Source organism: Sitodiplosis mosellana, unplaced genomic scaffold (assembly GCF_009176505.1).
Source record: "Sitodiplosis mosellana isolate CC-2019 unplaced genomic scaffold, AAFC_SMos_1.0 Smas_scaffold_3, whole genome shotgun sequence".
NCBI classification, from domain to species: domain Eukaryota; kingdom Metazoa; phylum Arthropoda; class Insecta; order Diptera; family Cecidomyiidae; genus Sitodiplosis; species Sitodiplosis mosellana.
The window spans coordinates 10,614,468-10,637,177 of record NW_022595246.1 but is presented as its reverse complement, the minus strand read 5'-3'; the positions used below and the strand labels follow the sequence as shown (position 1 = coordinate 10,637,177).

The 22,710-nt window shown below is 36.1% G+C and overlaps 2 protein-coding genes across 4 annotated transcripts; one reads left to right on the top strand and one right to left on the bottom strand.

Moving 5' to 3' along the window:
* The first annotated feature begins 726 nt into the window (after positions 1-726).
* LOC129566129 (uncharacterized) lies at positions 727-1,644 on the top strand. Of its 3 annotated transcripts, none has more exons than XM_055441754.1 (2): positions 727-875; positions 1,212-1,644. In XM_055441754.1, the coding sequence occupies exon 2, from the start codon at positions 1,245-1,247 to the stop codon at positions 1,500-1,502; it is 258 nt and encodes an 85-aa protein (XP_055297729.1). In that variant the 5' UTR covers positions 727-875; positions 1,212-1,244; the 3' UTR covers positions 1,503-1,644. The 3 variants fall into 3 exon arrangements, with proteins under 3 accessions (XP_055297729.1, XP_055297730.1, XP_055297731.1); XM_055441755.1 differs by having other exon boundaries at positions 859-918; XM_055441756.1 differs by lacking the exon at positions 727-875 and adding an exon at positions 1,002-1,024.
* A 7,030-nt stretch (positions 1,645-8,674) lies between these two features.
* Positions 8,675-20,513, bottom strand: LOC129566128 (protein mab-21). The gene is made up of 3 exons (XM_055441753.1): positions 18,731-20,513; positions 18,552-18,602; positions 8,675-9,821 (listed from the first exon to the last, which is right to left on the bottom strand). Exons 1-3 carry the CDS (start codon positions 19,425-19,427, stop codon positions 9,472-9,474), a joined length of 1,098 nt encoding a protein of 365 aa, XP_055297728.1. The 5' UTR covers positions 19,428-20,513; the 3' UTR covers positions 8,675-9,471.
* Positions 20,514-22,710: the final 2,197 nt, after the last annotated feature.

Below are 22,710 nucleotides of genomic sequence, written 5' to 3'. Positions count from 1 at the left end.
CAGCTATCTGTCATTGACTGATCAAGACAAGTAAGATTTATTATGACCTCATCTAATTATGAAAATGATAAAGTGGTTGAAATCACGGAAATTGTCTATTTCTGTAAAAAATGTCTGAGCTGGTATTAGCAATTTGCTAATAGCAAACACAATAGCTGGATCATTTCTCGAAAATTCGAGCTGGTATAACGATACCGACTTCAAATTTGGTTTCAACAACCTAACTAGCCCAATTAACGAAAAAGAAGAAAAAAAACTGCTTGACTCTCCTCCCATTATGGCATTTTCATTGAAGACATTACAATAGCTCGTACGGTAGTTGATATTGAAATAAAAATAATGTCTGTACACAGTGTAGGTAGTACATACATACACCCTTCATAGTCTCATATGGAAAGCCAAAACAAAGCAATTGATTATCAAATAAGAAATCCATTCAGAATGTTCTGAATACGCATTTTCTAATGGAATTTCTGAATCATTTCGAAATGTTATCTTAAAATGGATATTAATAGTTCTGTGTTCGGTAAGCGACTAAAATTTGAAGAGAAGTTTTTCTTATTGAATTGTTTTTTTTTTTTGAGTAAATTGAATTAAAGGTAAGCGGTTTTCTGATTTATTTTTTTCATAAAGAAGAATAGCTATTTTCCGAGTACAAAAATTAACAAAAATAATGAAAAAATAGTTCGAAATGTACAAAAAGCCAATTTGGAAATTCAAATTACGTTGATTAGTCATCGGTCGCACCCATTACAGCATTGACCATATTCATTTGATACTATCTGTCAGCTGCTGAAAAATTCAAGATGGCTACGATTTTTTTTCCATTGATTTCTGTCATTTGAGTGCCAGTGTGTCGAACATTTTTCTTAAAGGTAAAACGATTCATTTTCTATTCTATTGTTGTTTGGAAATTACGTAATGAATATTATTTTCATATAAAAACTTGTGAAAGAACACCAGCGATGTGAAAAAAGTGCTTCAATCATTAAAAAAATGATGCATTTCAATCTTTGGTGCTCAAGCGAGCAGAGTATATTTTCAATCTGTCGTTTTGGTGTTATGTCACAATTTTATTGATATAGTTGAGTTGGTAGCTAACACTATTGACTCAATTGGCGAGCAAATGTTTTTTTGTCTGATTTATTCATGAATCATTTGTGCATTGAACTTTGAATTGAAATTAAAAGTATTTTGTGTTTTGTTTTTAGATTTGAAGAGAAAACAAAAACCGAATCAACAAGATGCCTGAACCAACCACAGCCGAATTGGAGAAGCAATTACCATTCTGCGCTCCGTTCGATCCACGATTCCCAAACACCAACCAAACCAAATACTGCACCCAGTCATTCATCGATTTCTATAGATGCCAGAAATTGCGCGGTGAAAACTACGAACCATGCTACTACTTTCAAAAAGTGTTCCAGAATATCTGCCCAAATGCCTGGGTCGAAAAGTGGCAAGATCAAATGGCCAACGGTACTTTCCCAGTCCAGATCTAACATGTATATCGTACTAAGCACACAAACAATTTGATAATGGAACAACATCATTCTTCGAAACACCGTGTACAGCGATGAAAACATGATGGTTTTGTTGTATTTAGAAGAAATGCTATTAAAGGTAGACAAAACAACCAAATGACCCAGTGTGTTTTGATTTTGAGAAGTAAACATTTTGATGATTTTCAGCGGGAGAAGTATTATTTCGACGGTAATACATCTTGCTATTTATATTCCAGTTGGATTTTTAATTGGAAAGTACATCTTTAGGATATTTAATTCATGCTTCAAAATCGATTATTTCTTAACAAAAATCAAAGATCAAAAGAGTGAGGTTAGGACTGCTGCTCATATGAAAAAGTACACTGTTAAAAATGAACAGACACAATTTCGTTTATGATTCAAATCAACGGCGGAATTGGTACAACAAAGAAAACGAGAATGTTAATACATATAATGAACCTCACCCTCCACATTTGGCATGTATTTTCTTGACAAAATTTCGAAAAAAAGAGAAATTTTCTTTTTTTTCCAATTTTTTCAAAGAAAAATTGGTCTTTTTTTCATCTCAAATTAAATCGTTCAAAATATGGTCGGAATTTAAACGGTTTTCCTTCTGAAAGTTCAAATTTGCATGCTGAAGACTATCATTCCTACCAGAGTGCTTAGTTCAATTAGAGACTCTACGAATGAACCATTCGTGATGACTAACAAATATATTCAAAATTCATCGTTAACAAGTGATTAACACAAAAGAGTCAAGTTCATTCGAAAGGATGGAATAGCGAAAAGAAAATGGTCCCATTCCAAATGACCGAATTCGGAAGCCTTATACGTCACAGCAGTCAGTCGTATCAATCACATCCTATTGAAATTGGTATCAACAAAATCTTATCTATTTAAAATGAAAATTGATCCTTATTCAAACCTGCCTCGGTAAATGGCAGGTTTACTTGAAAGATTAATGTTTATCGACCACATCTTATGAATATATAGTATTTGACCCCAGATTGAAATGCAAATGCTTAACGTTGACTTATTTTCAGACGCATTCTACGAGTCATTCGGGAATTTAATAGCCGCCAACGAAAAATTCATATTTCTCTCATAGAGAGTGCAATGTTCGTTTTAGAGTCGAAATCAACTACCCATATCAGGTTACTGTGGCTAATTAATTATGCAATGTTTGTGTATTTAAATATATTTGTGTTTCTCTCTGTTTGGGAGAAATATTGGTTTCGAGCGTTTCGTTGAGAGAGTGAGATGATCGAAGGAGTTGAGAATGTGAGTTGTCTCAGTTGGAAGTGCATACAGCTTGTTCAATGTGCCGATCGCCAATCGATGTGGGTATAGAGCGGTCGCGCTCGCTTGCGATGAGATAAGACGGAATTGTTAATGTCTCTGCGTTTGTTTTTTTTGTTCTTGTCCCATTGTCTACGTGTTTTCGTGTGTCTCGGCCAATAAATTCGTTTGTAGTGTGTGTTCGTTTTTCTGTTTTGTTTCTCGATCGTCTTCTGTCCAAAAACGGTTCTTCTGTGCGGAGAAGAGAGAGAGAGAGAGAGAGAGAGAATGAGTGCAACCAACACGGCTAACGACATGATATTTACATTATTCGATCGTTTATTATATTGATTTTTTAACATGGTAATTAATGATTATTTTATTTTAAATACGTTCCACCATATCGAAGACAACGAGAAGCTCAAAACAAATAATTTCTATGTGCACACTGAATAAATACTAATCGTTGGCTCAACATGTCTCTTGTTTTTCTGTTGCATTTTCTTCTTCTTTTTCATTTTCCACCACATTATTCGAAATTCATTTCGATTGTCAAAATAAATTGTCGTGGTTTTTTTTTCTTCAACGCGATGCTGATCGAAAACTCCAACGGTTTGGCCTTTAATTACAATATTTTCAATACGCATGTTGTTAAGTATGTGTAGAAAAAGACATATCGAATCCGTAGAAAATATAAATGTGTGCATTTTGGGATATATGTTGAAGTGAACGAAGAGCCGAGCAACAGACACACACCAAGTCACTGTACAGACATAGAGCATCAACTTGTCTTTATCTTAGCTTGATATCTTTCGTTGTTACGTTGGCTGTTTCTTGGTTCTGTTCTTTTTTTTCTCTCGTTTCGTTCACTCTCTTTGCTCGAATGTCCGAATTTATTTATTGCTTTTGTCTCTGAAATACTTGCTGCTGATGCCATTGCTTCTGCAGTTTGGCACAAAACATTTGAAAGAATGAAAATCTTGTTAGGTTCATTTTTTTCAGCCTTGTTCAGAGATCGCGCGGTATTATGTTACCGGCATTTCGCAGCAGCCCGCAACGACAAATACCATTAAGAAATTCACAATAAATTCTACCACGAGAGAAAAGAAAGAAAAAAAGACCACGCGCTGCACAACGAATTCATTCAAACGTAACTTACATTTTATGGTTTATCTCGCATGAGCATGATGACCGATATACGATCGTTTGTTTTGGTTTGCCGGTGGTTTTTTTTTTCTTCTTGCGAATTTTTTTTTTCTTCGACTTTACCTTCTTACCTTTTGCTAAATGTCATCTCAAATGCATTAGTATTGTTACTGCAGCCCGATCATTTCAGGATAAAAAAAAGAATATTTTATAAATTTATTTACAAAAGTAACATCGCAACAAACATGCTGTTGTTGTGCTTGGATCACTGAACAAATGAAAGAAGAAGAAAAAAAAATTGTCGAAACAAAAGCGACACCAAATTAAAAGCCAACCAAAAAAGCGTATTTCTGTCAACGAAACGCAATGAATTATTGCGTCTACCTCGATCTACCTACCCATCCAAATATTCACGTTATGTTTTTTGGTTGGTTTGTTTTCGGTGTTTTTTGTTTGGTTGTTGTTTTTTTGGCAATTATTATATGGGCGCGCAATAGCAAGCGGCCACTCACCGATCAAGGACCATATGCACATTGTTGCATATGGCAATGGATTAGGTTACGTTTGAGCTCTCTCTCGCATTCTCATCTCGATTCTCTATCACAAAACTTATCTACGGGAAGATAATTTTGATTAATTAAATGTCGCACTCGCTGTTCGATGATGGTTCTCTGGTAATCATCGTCGTCGTTGTTGTTGTTGTTGCTGGGCCGGTGTGTCATGTTGAATCCGAGCCTCTGTCCGCACACCAGTGCATTTGCATTTTGTTGAAAATATCTCATTTATTTTCATTTCGACATGTTTCGACTTGGTCTCTTTGGGCTCACCTCGTATCTTCATTTTTATTCGGTTGGTTCACAGATTACACGGTTTCATCATTTCTTCATCGTCGTTGTTGTTGTTTTTCCTCCACGTTCCGTTCTCATCACTCGCTGTCTTGGCATTTTTTTTTATCAAGAATTTTCTATTATTTACTTTCGATGATCGTTTCATTTGGAGATTATACAAAACAAAAGCAGCGGTGGTTTCGTTTCGATTCCAGGGGTTCTTCACCACATCTTTCATTTCTATTTCGACCAATTGACTGCGGTGCTAGTGTGTGTGGCGCTCACGACTATCATTTTTACTTATTTTTTATTTAAATATTATGTACTATTCAACACATTCATTTATGTTGATCGCAGGCCATTAAAGAAAAACACACATAAATTTCAAAGAGGGAAAAAAAGAAGAAGAAGAAGACAACAGCAACCAGATAACCATCGTCTCATCGAATGAATGACCAAATCCAAAAACTCAATAGCAAAAATGTGTTTTTTTTTGGGAGGGAATTAACTCTGTTCATAATTGAAAATGATGCCATTAATTTCACTAATTTTCTGCGTCGCTCTTTTGTTCAGCTTCCTTTTCCTTGTTTACAGCAATTTGTGATGGTAATTTATGCAAAATAAGCTCATTCGACAATCGAGAGAATTAAAAAAACCATGTGGCTTCTCAATGTATGGGCTCATTGAAAAATTACGTGTTCGAATTTTCCCCAATGTTTATTTGTGCCAAATGTGTCGTTTTTGATTAAATTCAATTTGAAATTTGGTGATTTTAGGTAGTTCGCTGTGCGAAACCGTATTTTATCAGGTTTATTTGTGTATAACGAAATTGAAATACAAGAAGCCATGTTACCATTGGCAACGTAACATTTCCAAATCCATGTCGTCCTTTGTTGGCTGCTATTCACAAGAAATGCACCCATTATTCCGTCTGTCAACATGTTTATATACACACTGAACGAAATGCACATTCTGGTGCTTTCCAAGAATTTGGGGAAATTTTTTTTTGAGACAAGTCAATTTGAGAACGGATTTGAATTTATGGCAAAGATTTTTCGGAATCAAAAGGTAAACGACCCCATCGTCGAAGATGAATTTGCGATAATAAAAGGGCTCAATGAGCACGAATTGAAACTTACCTATTATTTCTTCATGTTTGGAATCAAAACTTTGGATTTCATACGTTTTAATGAAGCAAAAGATGCCAATATTCTGACAAAACGAAAAATAAAATGGGAAAACAAACAAATAACAAACAAAAAGATGAAAGAGGAAAACACAATCAGTTTTTTTTCTCCTTTCAGTAAAACAAGAAGAGACAATGAATATTCGCATAATCGAATTCATCCATCAGTTGGAATGCATATATATTCAACGAGTAAAAGAAGTAACAAGAAGACAAAAGTAATTTGATCCATTTTCGGAATGTGTTGTACGAGATGTTGGCGTAAGTTAATTACGCGTGTGTGTGTAAGTATATGGATGGATGGAGTGGATTCGAGCGTTTGCGAGCCGAGCATCAGTTTGGATTAAAATATTTGTGTGTTCGTTTCGGTTGCATGTGGAATCTATTGAGTTCGCTTGGCTAAGCATGAATGAGCATAAAGTCTGTGCGACGTGATGGTGGAACAACAACAGCAGCAGCAACAACAACAACAACGACGACAAAAATTGCTGGCATTCGTTAAAAAGCAATCGCAATCATAATAACAAATTCGAGTACTTACGGCAAAAGTGTACAAATGGCTCTTTTACTAGTTCACAAAAGAGCTATAAATGGCTTTTTTTTGCTGGTGAAATATGATGTGGTTGTTGGGCTTGTGCATTGATTCCAGAGCTGGAATTAGTTGGAAAAGGTACGATGAGCACGGCATAAAATGAGCTGTAACCCTCTAATCTTCGAACGACGACGGCAACAGAGTATGGTCTTATAATGCCGTGCCGTGCACTTCGGCAGAGATCAAGTTTTAAATTACATGCATTTCAATTCGGGAGCGCATCAAAATAGAAAACAAGTCTCGTTTCGAATGGGCGCACACATACACACACCACCCTCGAAACCAGCACAAATTTCTCCAAAAAAAAGAAGAAGATGGTACAACATGGAAAGGGAAACAAAAACATCATCATCAATATAATCTAAATTTGATTACCGCAAATGCTAACACACAGTGTCGAATTTCACATGACACTAAACAAAAACAGCAACTCGAACTGGGGAAACAAACAAATTGCAGATCGGTTTTAAGTGCATATCCAGAGACGAAATCACAATAAAATGTACTAATATTTTCATTACTCTTCACAAAATCGAAATTCATTCGAAGTAAACAACGGGAAAAAACACACACACAGTGGAATCACCCTCCTCCGTTAGCCCGGCAGATTACGGGTGGCTCCAATGTAATAAAATAATGCAGTGGCAAGAATTACTGTGGTGTGACTGATTGAAAAAAGAAGAAGAGGCAGCGTGCGCGCGTCCTATGATTCATTTTTAACAAGGGTGCGATTCCATATGAAGATGTTGCATCCGTGTGCAGTGAGGCTGAGCAAATGTAAAAACATCTATCTTTTCGAATTTGTCTCGAAAAATGAGCAAATCATGTCAAGCGTAAAGCTGTTGTGCCGTTCAAATGATACGAATTTTGTTGTGCCGGGACGTATTTTGCAAAAGATCTTCTCTGGTATTTCGAAAGACCATCGTAAAATCTGATTTGCCGATTGAATCCAATTTAAAGAATGACCAATGGACAGACGTACACGTATCAAATTAGAGCAACGGATTGATATTGGACGGAAATGCAGATCCTTTTTTTGCCACTAGTGGGATTTACCATTGTTATTTCATGATAATTGATCTTGACGTTGAGCCTGTATTCTGGTTAGAATATCACTCAAATCAATACACATACGGTTGCAACGGTAGCAATTATTATTAGTTCAAAATGAATGATAGGCACGCTCATAATTTTCTCATCCTCCTTTTCGACCGAGCATTCGAGTGAAAAGACAGTCGAGTCATTCGTTCGTTCGCTCACTCTCTCGCCGGCTTGCACACCGACCGATTGCATGATTCAACATCATTTATGTGATACACATCAAACGAAAATACCTTTTGTTCGACTTGAACAGGTATCATCACCATTGTGTTTTGTGGTTGATATGCGATAATTTATCTTTTCTACAGCGTTTACATTTCATTCGGGTTTTTTTCTTCGCTCTCCATTCTGTCTCTCTCTCTCTCTCTTTCCTTCTCAAAGCTGGGGAGAAAATTTCAATTTTCAACATTATTCGAAAACTAAACACAGCGAACCCACATGATTTATGTTACGTAAAAGCAAACAAAAGCGAAAATAATGCAGTTTGACTGCATTAAAGTAATTTGTAAATGAAGTGCTCGTTGTTAATAAACTTTATTGTAAATAAACGGTTCTCGTTCTGGTTGCTATTTTTCATTCAAATTGGTCTACTGCTCACTGTTTCAGCTACTTCTTCATCCAGTCAGTCAAAGTGAAATGAAGTTTTCTCTTTTGTTCAAAACGAATTGTCTGCTTTTGTTTGTTTTTGTTCTTTCTGAAGAAGCAATAGAAGTACAAAAGAAATGCCTGGAATTGATGAAAATCGAATGAAATATCGTTACCTACCTGTCGTTGATTCATGATTTATAACAAAGAGCCAGGTGACAGATCGTGGTGACAAAGTCTGCTGTGTGCGCAGCAATAGAGAGCACGGCCTACGCTCACGTTTCAAGATTTTTCTCGATAAGATCTTCTTTCTCTTCGGTTTATTTTTTTTTTAATTGCTCCGAAATGTCCTCGTAAAATGCTTTACTCAAACCGAAATTCATTCGGTCGTTCCATCGTCAGTCAATCGCATTTTAATGTGGTCGTTGATATGAAATGAGAACATTGCCATCGCTTTCATTCTACAAATGGTCATTTTATTATTCAGTTTCAGTTGCATGTATTTAAATAGAAAGATTGTTTTTTCGTTATATATTTTGATTTTTTGCAAAATCATCGCTTAAAGAGAGACAATATCAAAGAAAATGTCTAGTAAAATCGAAAGAGAAAAAATATTTATACTTTTTTTTTTCAAAAAGAATTGCACAAAAAAGCGTTTTACATCTAAAAAAAACAAAAACAGTGTCTAGTAAATAGAAAATGAAAAGGATGAATGTTTTTATTCTCTGCATAAATGAGAATGTTCGTATACATTAGATGAATTCGTTAAAGTTGCCAAATTGGTTGTTTTTTCTTCATTTTTCGCCCTGCAGTCAGTTAAAAATTTTATCGAGTAAAAAAAAACAGCGTGAAATGTAACAAATTTTGTTTTTGAAAACGGTGCATTACGTTCAAAGCATTGTTGTTTTTTGTTCCGCGATTTCTTAAAGATTCCCAAATAAATGTTTGTCTTCTTTGTCTAAATTATAAATAAGTTATGCTTATTCTGCTATTACGTATACATACGACTTAATCTGTATACAAATTTGCTGGAGACAAGCCAAAAAAAATGTGGTTCGTGCCGCTCAGTTGATTCTAATATTTGATATTAGAAGTAATTTTTAATATAATAACGGATCTTCCGCCATTTTCTTTTGAAGGAATGGATCCATTCCTCCTTCGTCAATTGTCTTGTTTCATTGATTTTTCCACCCACACGTTCAAATTCGTTCAGCTTACACGTCTAAATCGGGCTGCATTTCTGTCGACGGCTTAGAGCTCTTCGAGGCATCGTGTGTTCGTCAGCATGATACGTAGTAAACGCCAAACTTGTCGTGCAGCATTTTCCAATGCGTTCGGCGATTTTCCCTTGAACAAGTCCATGTTGGGCAAAAAGTAATGGGGACATCTTCGGCATTGCAAACACGATATCAATTGCATAAATATGCCATTTATACGGTCAGCTAAACAATTATCCTCCCATTCGGCTTCGCGCGGATGCTTTTCACATTCGTACAGCAACAGTGTTTTCATATGGTACGATGTGACTGGATTGCCGGGCAAATCTAAATGTCGATCGCGCAACGTCTTCAATAAACTCAAGCATCGTCGACGGCAAGCACCTGTACGTTTTTTGTTTTGTTTTTTTTTTTTCGTTCGCATTAATTTTCAAACGATAAAAACCAAGAACATGGAAAGAGAAAGAGAGAGAAAAAAAACACGAAACAAACAAAGAAAACGGAATTAAGACAGAGCGAATAAAAAATGTGAATTAACAAAAATAAGAAATTAAAATTGAATCACACAAGAGACCGTTTTCAATGGGTATTTCTCGCTGTCGCTTTTTTTTTTAAATCGTAATGTATTAATTGCTATGCAAAAGGAATTTCTCTGTCCCTCTGTCGGAACACAAAAGTTATGTGGAACATTCGGTTTTTGTTTGTTTTTTTTTCTTCATTCGAAAAGGTCGACCAGCAAACCATGTGCCAATGGAAATAATACTTTTTTTGTGTCATTTGCTATTCGATTTTATGCGTTTTCATTTTGACTTCAGCTGTTGAAATTCCCAATTTTCAAACATTTTGAATACATTCTACCGCAAATGCGAGCATACCATCAGCGTCGGCCGCGCGTTGATTTCGTGCACTTTCGCCGAATAATTGAATATTTTGTCAACATTTTCTGTTCGCACCAACGAAAAATTCAACCGCAAATGACTCAAGCGCTTCAATGCTGTGTGACATTCCAAATTCATCATTTCCGTCGCACGAAATGCATATATGGAGAAACGTCGCATGTTTTTGCGGTAATATTTTGCTATCGCTTTTTCGGACTTTTTTCCGTAAAAAATGCCAAGAGCGACGTAAATTATGCTCAAAGGAGAGATAAAGTCTCGTGTCCATCTTCTCAGGACTCATCGGACAGTATTTTTTTTTTAATTCACATTTGCAACACATTTTAAGCCGATAAATTTGATGTGAATTCCTGTTTGCATTTCGATATGAATACAGAAAACATCACATTTTACTTAAACGCTGCGATAATGCGGGCGAAAATTAATTTTATAGCCGATTAAAACGAGGCCGAGCTTGCATCATCGTTGGATGATCAGACAAATTTGAATTCGTTTCCTTTGAGACAAGCATTTGATCTTTTTCGTTTGGTCTTTCGCATCGAATTTAAGTCTGAATTGAAGAGAGAGAGAGAGAGAGAGAGAGAGAGAGAGAGAGAACAATTTGAAGCGTCTTTTTTTAGAAAATAAGGAGAAAATGTTGCAAATTCAACATTTCAACTCATTTCAAGCACTCAAAATAATACTCTTTAAATTTATCAATTATTCAATATATATTCCAAGTGCCTTCAAAATTGCCAATTCGTCATCAAATCCAAACTCGTTCATTCAATTCCAAAAAAAAGTTTTTTCTGTAAGAATAAAACACGGCCTTAAAGCGGAATTGGCGAGAAATGAAATTTCATTGATTTTATTGTGCGTGGAATTATCGTTTGATATTTATATCTGCTGTTGGCCATTTGTGGTTGGATTCGTGCAGGCGCCACAATTTATTCGACATGCAAATTAATTGCTTATCGAAATAAATACGACAATAATAACCAAAAGTATGGCTAAATATGTGATTTTTATTGGTCGATTTTTCAATAATGAACAAGATCAGCAACAGTACAACAATAAAAAAAAGATACCGTCGTCTTCGGTGAGCGGGCGAGCGAGTGGCATGTAAAATGTGGCTGCGAGAAGAGTCGCTCTTCACCAATGTGGTGGAATGCATGAAAAAAAAATTGACTGAATTTATTTATTGAAAACGAAAATTATTAAAAACAAACACAACGGAGAGCGCAGCGCACAAGAGTCAACGAGAGAAAAAAAGAAAGAAAGGAAAGGAAAGAACGGTATGAGCTAAAGAATTGGATGCTGAGAGAGAATGGAGTGTGTGGACATCAACGGAGAAAGAGACCCTGTTGTGCATCAAAAGGCGCCATATAGCATTCGTCTTTGATGCAATCCGCATAATTTAATCCGCTCCAAACTAAATGCGATGAACAAACAAACGAATACAATGTGCATCGGACAACGGCGCATGAAAATGCTGTGCCATGCAATAGAACTGCAATGAAAAATTTAACGGCGAATCAAGCGTTTGGATCCTTGCCTGGCAGCCGTTGGTGCGTTTGATTGTTTTATTTTCGCTTCTCGATTCCCTTATTTGCATTACTCAATTTTTTTTCTTCCGTTTCAACGATATCGCGAGATAGTTCTGGGAGATATTGCAAACCAACTGATCTGTCAAACTTTCAGTTTAACCAGAAACCATGCAATTTTCTCGATAAAATAATTTTCATTTCAAGCGCTGCGGTTATACTGTCGGCGGCGGTGGCTACAAGATGCGGTTTTTCGTATTCTTCTCCACTTTGCAATTGGTTTTTTCTACTTCTTCTTCTTCTTCTTCTGTACATTGAACGGAGAATACACACAATTTTGTATCAGTTTTATGTTGCTATTAAGCTCTTTACCATTTGTATTGTGTCGATTTTAATGCAAAACCAATCGACAATTGCTCGCTTATTGATAATTAATTGCTGTGGATGGTTGGGTTTTTATCGTGCCGATACCGATGCGAATTTTGTGTGGTCTATTGCTTTGGAGTTTGCCGATATTGATTTATTGAGAAATCGACCGACTGTTCAGATGTCATATCCGAAGCAAATTGCATCGCTGATTAATAAATCGAAAGTTAAGTGATTCGAAGTTATTGCATTCGGTACTTTGGTTTATGCGGTAATTTCAATTGCTGATCGGAACAGTATTTATTGGCTTTTACTTAAAAGAAAAAAACATATAAACAAATTCATGAACAGATTGTTTCAGTCCGACCATTATTATTGAATAATTGAAGTTTGCTCGTAATTGAAGCTCTTCCACGTGCAAACAACGAAACGAGCTCATTATTCCTGCCTAAACATATGACACGATGAGAGATATTTTCAGTACATCACATAAAAAAGTGTAGAAAAAAACCAAATTTTTTCTCTCATTTAATACGTTTGTCTCAACTAGAAACAAGATTACCCGATGAGACCGTATGGCAGACGTGAGCGCCAGTTTAGATGAACCGCAAGGCATACATTTTACTTGGCTTTAATTGATTTTATAAACAACAGATTTGTGATGATTTATTTATGTTTGCGTAATTTATTTGCGAAAAATACACACACACACGTACACATCCAGCCAGAATAAATGGGCATATGATCGATGTGGTCAATTCCGGGCCCCGAATTTATTCCAACTGCAATTACATCTAATTAATTAATAATACATAAACAAAAGCCGATAATTTTCGAGCATTATTTATGTGTGCCACACAAACTGTTGTACTCCAAGCACTCGGCTTGCATCGCTAAAATGGTAAATGTTTGTTTTCGGTTTTAGCTTATCGGATACGATCTTTTCATATCAAGTCGTTGATGTAGTAAAATGGCTCTTCACTTTGGCCTGTGAAAAAAATATTTCACTTCGCCCCGATAATAATAATATATACAGTATACACACACAAACACACTCTCTGCGCGCGCTCAAAGAGAACACGGTACAATGTTAAAATGTTAATGCAAACACACAGCGAACGCTTACAGTGTTTACGCGTTTTTGGCGTAGCAACGTGCATTTAATGTCGATCAACAGTGTTTTTCGCTCGACTCGTTGGTTTTTTTCTTTCTCGTTGCTTTCATTCGCAAGAAGACGGCACAATTTCGTTCACTCTCTCGCGCATTTTGCATTTCGCTTTGGCGCATTATGTGTGCGAGTGTTTTTTTTTTCTTATTTCGGTGCTCGTTCATTTCATGCTCGGGCCACGTCTCTCAGCACTTTCAGCTCAGGGCGATTTTACAAATTATAGCATACGTTCTAAGGATATGTTGACAGTTTTTTGTTGTTGCTGCGGTTGCTATTGCCCTTTTGCAATGCTGTTAAGCTGCTGCATTGTTACTTTTCATCATTCGCCGTTTATTTCGTTGTGTATTTTTTCTTTTTCGTTTCTTTTTCTTCATTCATTTTCAAGTAGATCAAAATTTATGTGCATTTCGAGAGCAGCCAAGCTCACTCGCTCTCTATCTTCCTTTCTCTCTCTTTCTTGCGTCCTGTTAAAATTAGATTGATCGATACGCACGAAGATTCAAACAATTCTGAATTTGTGCACAAAAATATATCATGCGATGATGATATGAAACGTTTATCTCGCTTGCCTTTTTCTCGCTCTGTCCGAGAGATTGGAGCAGCGCAGTTTTTTTTATTCTTTTTTTTGCTTACGTTAATATTCAATTAACTAAAAGTTATATCGGCCCAGGTAGCACCAACGATGGCGCATCGTGAGTCTAACTTCAACTGACGTCATTTTGATCTCACGACAAACATTTTTTTCTCTCTCGACTTCATGATTTCAATCAATTTCATCTTGTGACGATCAATCTTTTGCTTTACAGAATCGAAATTTGATCGATGGATATCAATGACCAAAAACTCATATCGGCATTGTCTTAATTTCAGAAAATTCCACATCAAAATTCGCTTGAGTGGAAGGAAACGTTTTTTTTTTTTCAATATTCAAATTGTGTCCACCCATAAAACTGCTTACACTTCAGCTCATTCAATGAACTCGAATTTATATTCAGCGAAGAAATGCATTCACATGGCAAAGACACTTTATGATCTATAGATAATGTGGTCGCTAAGTGATTTGTTTATTGTTGTCGTGATCAATGCACACTTATTGTCGCCCAAATGGACGATGGACGAGCGGAGAGATAGAGAGAGAGAGAGAAAAGGGAAAAAGAAACAAAGTTTAAAAAGCAATTAAAGTCGATTCACCCAAAACGAATCAGGTATAATTTATGGTTGTATGGCTTTTATTCTGATGTTAATAAAAATTTATTGGTGGCTCCAACAGCGCATCACAATTCAACCAGGTATACATGTGACTGTGTGTGTGTGTATTGTGCATTATCCCTGCAGCACAAAGCCTTTTATATTTCGAATGGTTATAAGTGGATTTTATATTCAATCAAACGCGTACCATTTTCACACTGTTTGCTTTTCTAAAGGAAGAGCCACTTAATTGAATTCGGCTCTCGATTGAGAGTGTGGCCGAAGAGAGATTTTGGTGAAAATTAATATCTTTCGTAAACGTTTTTGGCATAAATGCTGTCGATGGTAGCCCGAATGAAGGCGGAAGGAAGCGCATATTTATTAAAATATCACACACATACACACACACACACACACACACACACACACCATACGAGGCATATTTGATTGTTGATTTGCGAACCAAAATGGATACGAAACGGTGGAATCACATTGGATGCTTATTAGAAAATTGTTTTTAAAAATTGTCAATTTAGCGGAAGGATGACATCGAAATCTAACCGTGAACGATAGTGAAGTGCATAAGTTTATTGCTCGACCCAAACGAGATACCTACTGTTTTGCTGTCAATTAGCAATATTTTGTGCGAGTTTAAAGTTTATGTTTGAACCTGTCCTGTTTTTCGCAATTAGGCAAGTCAAAAATTGATATTTCATTTTGTGCAGCACAGATATTTTGCATATCGCACACCACGACATGCCGTTTAATCGACTGGATCGCAACGTTTCTCGCGTATGATGCGCAAAAACAAACAAAAAAACGACCACAGAATGAATGGGAGAAGCGAAAAAAAAACGGAGATAATTTTTGCATTGTAAATGCACATTTTAAATAGCGTGTGATATAATTGATTTGTATGCACATTTGGATTGCGTTTAGACGATTCATAATCATATTTCAGTCATTAACGGTGTGCACAAGCAGACTGAGTGTAAATTTATGTGATTTTTTTTTCAGAATTAATATGTTTTTTTTTTCGTTTAAATATAGCGACATCGACGACGATGATGAAAAAAGAGAGCTGCACGAGAATAAACTGGTTAACATTGTAATATGCAAACATCGAATGAAATGGCAATCAAACCATATTTTGCATATAGAAACGAAAAAGTCAAACAGCGTCCACAAACAAAGCACACACACACATATCGAAGATTCACATCAGATAAGATGTGCTTTTTTTCTCTCGCTCTGTTCGTTTGTTGGAAACGGTGCAAGATGAGACACGGTGAAGAACAAGAGAGAAAGAAAAATGTCCACTGGCGGATCGGTTTATCTGATCGACGGTGTGCCGATCATGATATTTGGTGTGTCGTTTGGTGGAAAACAAAAGCAAATACACACATTCTGTTTCATCCTATTAACGATTCTCTCACCCATGAGAACCATAGCGCGTATCGTTTTCGCATAGTACACGCTCGTTCTCACAAATATCGAAAAGAATTGTGAGCGCTCTCGCGCGCCTTTTTTCTCTTGAATCCAAAGCAATGAAATATTTCAAAATCCACAAAACAAACGATTCAAAATTAAAACGAACGATTCAGAAACAAACAAAAAATGAATTGAAATCGCTCAAGCACAAAAGCCATCAGCCATTTCAAACGAAATGTAACTTGATTTTTGTTCTTGTCGATCGACAACGACGACGACGACGACAGTGAATGAGGTATAAAAAACTGTCACTTTGAATCTATTTCGTTATCTTTATGATATTGTTGGCCGTCTGATATTTACATATCGGATTTGATGCACAGGTATAGCCGTGAGGCAGAGCCAGAGACCAGTGTGTATGTGCACTGTGCAGCGAATGCTCTTCTGGATTACTTGCGGTCGCGTGAGTTTTTCGTTTTCATTCGATTAGTGATGGTGTTGTTGTTGTTGGTCCTCGTGTCACTGTCGAATGTGGCCGATACAAACGGTAGATAGTTGGCTTGTTTCTCATTTAATTGAAAACCATTGACGATGGTTTTCATCGCGCTGAGCAATTTTAATGAGATGTTCGGAACCACCATCGGTGCCATCTCGTTCTCTGGTGAAGAATGTGCGCGGGTTGACGATCGAATCAAATGCATCGAAAGTGAAACAAAATGCACGAACAGACACGAAAAAAAAACACACACAATGAGAGAAGAAAGAAAAAAAAACCAAAAGAGACACAGAGAACGAAATCACATTACAGGTACGAAGATGTGATTTTATGAAACTCATAACCGTTTTCAACTGCTGTCGTCATTTTCTCGATAACAACAATAATATCCAAATTGATTGCGTACGAATCACAATGTGAGTGTGGATAAAAACACATTGAACATAAAAAAAAAATTGCTTTCGAGATAAGGCGATTTGATATTTGGAATGAGCTCCATGCTCATCATATGATCACACAGACACACCAGTGTCAATGCTATAAAGCCATCATTTTTATTGAATTCGTTTGGGAGAATTGATAAATATAAAGTGCATAATTAAAGACATCTTGTTAACAAGCTTATGAAAATCGTAATTACATTCGATATTTTATTTGAGAATCAACGATGAATATCAAATTACTTTCCTATGAGCCGAGAGATTCGTTTGAGTTCTTTTTGAATTCTCACTCGTGCGACCTAGAGCTATTTTTTTTCTTCTTTCTTCTGATTTTCGAACCTCATATCTCTTCGCATTCGATGTGTGTGAGTTGGCGTTTCGCTCGTTTGTCTCACGCATTGTTTGGAGAAATATTAACTAATTGGATGTTCTGTTTCTTTGTGTGGTTTATGTTTATTTTATTTAATCACCGACGAAATAACGATTTGCCGTCGGGGTGTGACTTTGTCCATGCTTATCGTTCTGAATTTTGTTTTCTTCATTTTTAACAACATTTTAATATTTTTCGCCATAAAAAGCAACCAGCAACATAATTATGAGATTTGTCAAAGATGTCACTTTACAATTTGATTTGAGGATGAGCTGCAACCAACTTTTTTTTTACTATTCAGGTCGTAAATGTGCTGTTCATTCATTTGAATTGATACATTTAGAAGGAAATGTCCGCGGTTTTATAGCATTCATCTACGATTATTTGACTATTACTCGTTTTACGGCTTAGAACTCTTTTGTATTTGGAGAGAAAAAATCGAGAGTAGAATTGATTATGTTGTTAATTGAATTATCAGAAATTATTTCAAACGTGAATTTTTCTCGTTTCTTACTTCCATTTTGAGAAATCCAACGGTTTTTTCGGGATTCAATCATGAACCGCTCCAATAAATTCATTCAACAATGAATAAAAAAAGGAGTCGCTTTCTCGAATTTCTTTTGTGAATCGTGCTTCTCGACATTTGGTCTACATCTTTTGTTTAATAAACAAATAAAAGAGTTGTAATTTGGAAATTTAATCCCTGAGCGTATAAATACGCGTAAATAGTTTTCGATTCTGTGTTCGGGAAGCTGAATTTTTGATTCAACCTTAGATCGGCGTTTTCCTGAATCATTTTTAGTTGGTTGAACTTCACATATATTAATTTTTTTCTTTTGATTTTAAGACCTTTTCAATCGATATGTACTCTTTCATTCACTCCATAAGTTCTATTATTATGAGTTAAATTTCAAACAATTTTCTTTCACTGAGCTCAGACCAAGTGTTCTCGATTCATACGGGTGAATGAAAACTGAATCGAAAAAGGATTGAAGAAATCTGATGTAACGCATTTTTTAAAGATTGATGTCGGTTTTTTCATGGCAGAGAATTCCTTTTGCTTATTCATACTTCCTCTTTGTCCTCCACCACTTTGTTCTACATCTTTATACTGGGATTTTGGACTTTTAGTTTCAATTTCAACTTTTTAATCCTTTTTTAACTTCTTCTATGACATTTACTCGAACTTTGTGTGATTCTTTGCATTTCACTTATAGAAAATTTTATAGAACAAACCATGTAATAGTCGATTTTCGGCTTCATTGAAACTCAGCACCCATGCATCGCCTTAAAAAACGTTATTTTATTTTATTGATTATTATGGTTCGATGATGATAATCATTATTATGATTCGATCATAATAATAATTATTATGATAAAATATTATCACTAAATCGGATAACGAACAACTGTACCTTCCATTGCTGAATTTTTGCCTTGTAACGCGACACACTCCTTTGATAGCATGTCAAAACCTTCTGTTTTCACTTCGGTGACCAAATTTGGATGCGGCCATGGAATCGACGGTATTGGCCAGTGTGATGCAGATCTGGGCCACAGTCCGGCACACTTAAAAGCTGGTGTGATTTGAACGATAATTCTTTCGCGTATTCTTAGTTTGACTTCTGTTGTGTCGGCGATCATTTTAACAATATCTCGATAGGCGCACTTATCTACGGCTTGAGCGACCAATGTTTGGAATCTTGATCGGATTTTCCGTGCCGACAAGTATCCAGAAGCCGTAATGAATTCCACCCACAATGACATGGATCGTTTTCGGCCGTCGCTCAGTTTGAGCACCGCGCAACCGGGCAATGTTCCATCATCGACAAAATTCAGTACACCCATTTGATTGAGATAGATAATAATTTCGAATTCGTTGGGTGAAATCACCTCAAGCCCATCGTACCGGCCATTATAATCGTTCAGCGATGATATAAATCGTGGCTCTTGCACTTCCACCTCTTTTAAAACATCCTGAACGATGCGGCATACCTCTTGAATCGTCTTCAGTATGCCGGCTTTGCGCAGTTGCACGCGCTCCCCGAAATATTTGTTCATTTGATAAACCATTTTCGATTGTGCCGAAATCATGTCGGACGGTACGAGCATTTTTTTCGCGTTCACCGTGAAATCAAATTAAATCAAAAAATGGATTCTTCTCTCTTTTTATGATAGAAAAAAGAACAAAGCGACAAGACAGTTTATGTACGATTTATTTGTTTTTATTTTTTTTTTTGATTCGCACCAAGTCATTTGCAAATTATTTTGGCAATTGAATGCTTTCAACACACTTTTCGCGCGACACTTCCATTAATTTTAACGCAGGTCGAAAGCTATTTAAAAGCAATTAAAAGACGCGTTCAATAAATTGTCACGATTAAACGAAACCCGAACAATATTCCGTGTTCTATTTTGTAAACAATGTGTTGATATATTTGTTGTCCGATTTTTGATTCGCTTCAATTCGTTTTTTTTTTCTCTTCGTTTCTTCTCAAAGATGGAACTTAATTAGTAGACGAGGATGATGAATACACCTCCACGCCGAATAAATTTCACAATAACCGCGCGCGTTTAATGAGCACACACAAACCACAAATCTTCTCTTTTTTTACGCTCGTATAGCACACACAAAAAATGTGAACAACGGTCAATTTGCATAGACCGATGTTTTTTTTCGCGTTTTTTTTTATATTATATTTATTTTTGTACACTGAATGAAGCGAAATGTTCGTTAGAGTAAATGCGGTAGATTTTCTTCGACGAAATTATTCAACAACAACAACAAAAATTTTGTCGGTTGCGGGGCGAGAGCACATTCACTGTAGCGACGGTGTATTCCATGAAGCGAACCGTACGTTGTGAAGTTCTAAAGGCCACTGACTTTAGAATCGAATATTTACGTTGAATATGTATGGCGCTTTCAGCAACACACCGCTTTTTTACTATCCAATACTCTCGCTTGCCACTCATTCGTTACTGCTGCAGTTTTGATCGTGCCTATGTATTTGTCGTATAAGTTGTTGTTATTGCTGCTGCTGCTGTTGTTGTATACAATTGCCTTTTCCGCGGTGGATCTTGGGCTTATGTATCCACGGAACAAGACATGTTTATTGCTGCTGCACAGGGAATATTGGTTCCAGATCGGTGCCCATGCATGGTTATCCGCTTTTTTTTGGTCTGTTTTTATGCACGCATCCACTGTGCACTGTAGCACACTAACTGCGTTGGTAGACGCTCAACAAACAGCCCGTCGTTCATAATGCTCGTGCATAAACACTACGGCTGCAGTGTAATACATGTATCGTTTGCTGTGCTTGGCTCCACCTCTTTTTGCTTACGATGGGCCGTGTCATATTCAACGATTTCCGTTTTATTCGTTGATTCTATGGCGAGATAGGATTCTTGTGCGTGTGTTCTTGTTGTGTGTTATATACATACATCGTTTTTATGTGCTGTGTGTGTTCGCAACATTTGAATGAAATATTTCGCTTGTGTTTTTTTCTTCTTCTTCTTCAAAGTGAGGGTGATTACATTTTTCAAATGATGGCTCGCTTAGAATTCACTCAACTGGAAACAAAATATTTTCTCTTCCTTTGATTAAGTACAGTACATTCCCGGGAGAAATTGCCGAGAAAACTTTTAAGCCATTTTCAACGCAAAATACATATGTTTATCGCACATTTCGATGGCCATTGCGTTTACTTTACTATGTGTTTATGTACAATTGTACACAGACGAAAAAAAAGGAGTACATAACGACAATGTCTCATTGACTTACTCATTGCCGAGACTGTGTCGCATTCGATATTAAGACCATGATGCCGATTTTAAACACATAACGACTGTTCGTTTATTTTTTTTCTTGTTCTCCAAAGGAATTACTCCATCAAGATCCATAAACGTCTATATTTCACGACAATTTGCTCTGCATCCAATATCATAATTAAAGCACCAATGGTAGAACCACATTCGCTATGGCTGTTACAATAAGCTATCGCAAAAATTGATCTGAACTGTAGCACCGCTTAAATGGTGATATGCCAACGGATATAAATCGTGCCATTTCATATTGATTTCCAACGAAATCCTCCGTCATTTTGCTCTCAATCAATGCGAATTCAGTTTCAATCACTGAATTTTGCCGACGAAATCTAGTCATTCCATCTGGATATATGATTCTATCGGCAATCAATCGATACTTTTTAGCAATTTATTGAAGTTTTCTAACCAATTTGTCGATATTCTATGTCAATTTGTGGACATTTTTTTTATCAGTTTAGAGATGAAAAAGCAAGGAATTTCTCATAAATAAGAAATGAAACTTATTTCTTAATCAAAAACCGTCAGTTCTTATTTTATATTCATTCACCATGGTAAAAAAGATACTTTTATTCATTTTCAAGATATTGAAACCTAAAAAATGTCGTCATCTTATCAGTCATCATGACAACAGTCATTTTTTTCACTCGTTTTCATTACTTTTCTTCTGTTGTTTATCTTATTTAAAAACTTGATAAATTCTTCAATAAGTAATTTTTTCATTTCGAATAAATTGACAACTTTTCCACAATTTTTGTTTTCTCGTATGATTAAAAATATCTTTTTCCATAAAAGCGAAAACTTGCCTGAAAATTTCATCATTTTTCATGCATTCGCCGACTTTTATCTCGAATTTCAATTTCAAAGCCAAATAGCTGCATAGTGCCATAAGACATATCGGAGTCGGGGCATACGACTAATAGCGCAATATCGTGTCTATCTCTCGAATGGCTGGAAGAAATTCATTGCACATCCGATACATAAATATGCCATGCATTCGATTATATACCATTGGGAATAGCAACGCTACAGATTTATGCATATTGAAAACTATTCGTCATTGTGTATGCAGTGCGTCAATATCTATGTGTTAACAAGATCGCAAGAAGACTGTGCGAGTAGAAAGAAAAACTGTGAAAAGTGTAGTTGAAACGTTCGCTTGCTTGCTTATTTTTCAATCCATTTCCATGTTTGTGTCTTTACTTTTGCTTTTGAATTCCATGTGTAACGCTTTTTTTCTGCTTCTCTGCTTTGACTTGTTACAACGCCGGCGATTCTTTGTGTTTTCGAAAACATTAAAATGTTATTTATAAGTTTTTAAGTGGTTTATTTATGTTCATTTGTATCACTATATTGAAATGACATCTTATTTTCAGTTGGAAACACAAAACATTGCCACATTTCTTTGCTGGAGTTTCAATCGTGCTGTTGTCACCGGGAATGATAAGTGACGAATATGTGCTATTTTATTGTTAATTCACATCGGAAGTATTTAATCACAGACAGCGATATTCGTTGGACGCAGTTTTGAAACTTTCAAAGGGAATACCTTTCGGGAATTCGGGCGGCAAGA

Coding starts and splice junctions, on each gene's coding strand:
- LOC129566129 (XM_055441754.1), top strand. CDS start 1,245: ATGCCTGAACCAACCACAGCCGAATTGGAGAAGCAATTACCATTCTGC.
- LOC129566128 (XM_055441753.1), bottom strand. CDS start 19,427: ATGCTCGTACCGTCCGACATGATTTCGGCACAATCGAAAATGGTTTAT. Junction 18,603..18,730: donor CAAAAATTCAGCAATGGAAG/GTACAGTTGTTC, acceptor ACGTTTTTTAAG/GCGATGCATGGGTGCTGAGT. Junction 9,822..18,551: donor CGAAAATCGACTATTACATG/GTTTGTTCTATA, acceptor AAAAACGTACAG/GTGCTTGCCGTCGACGATGC.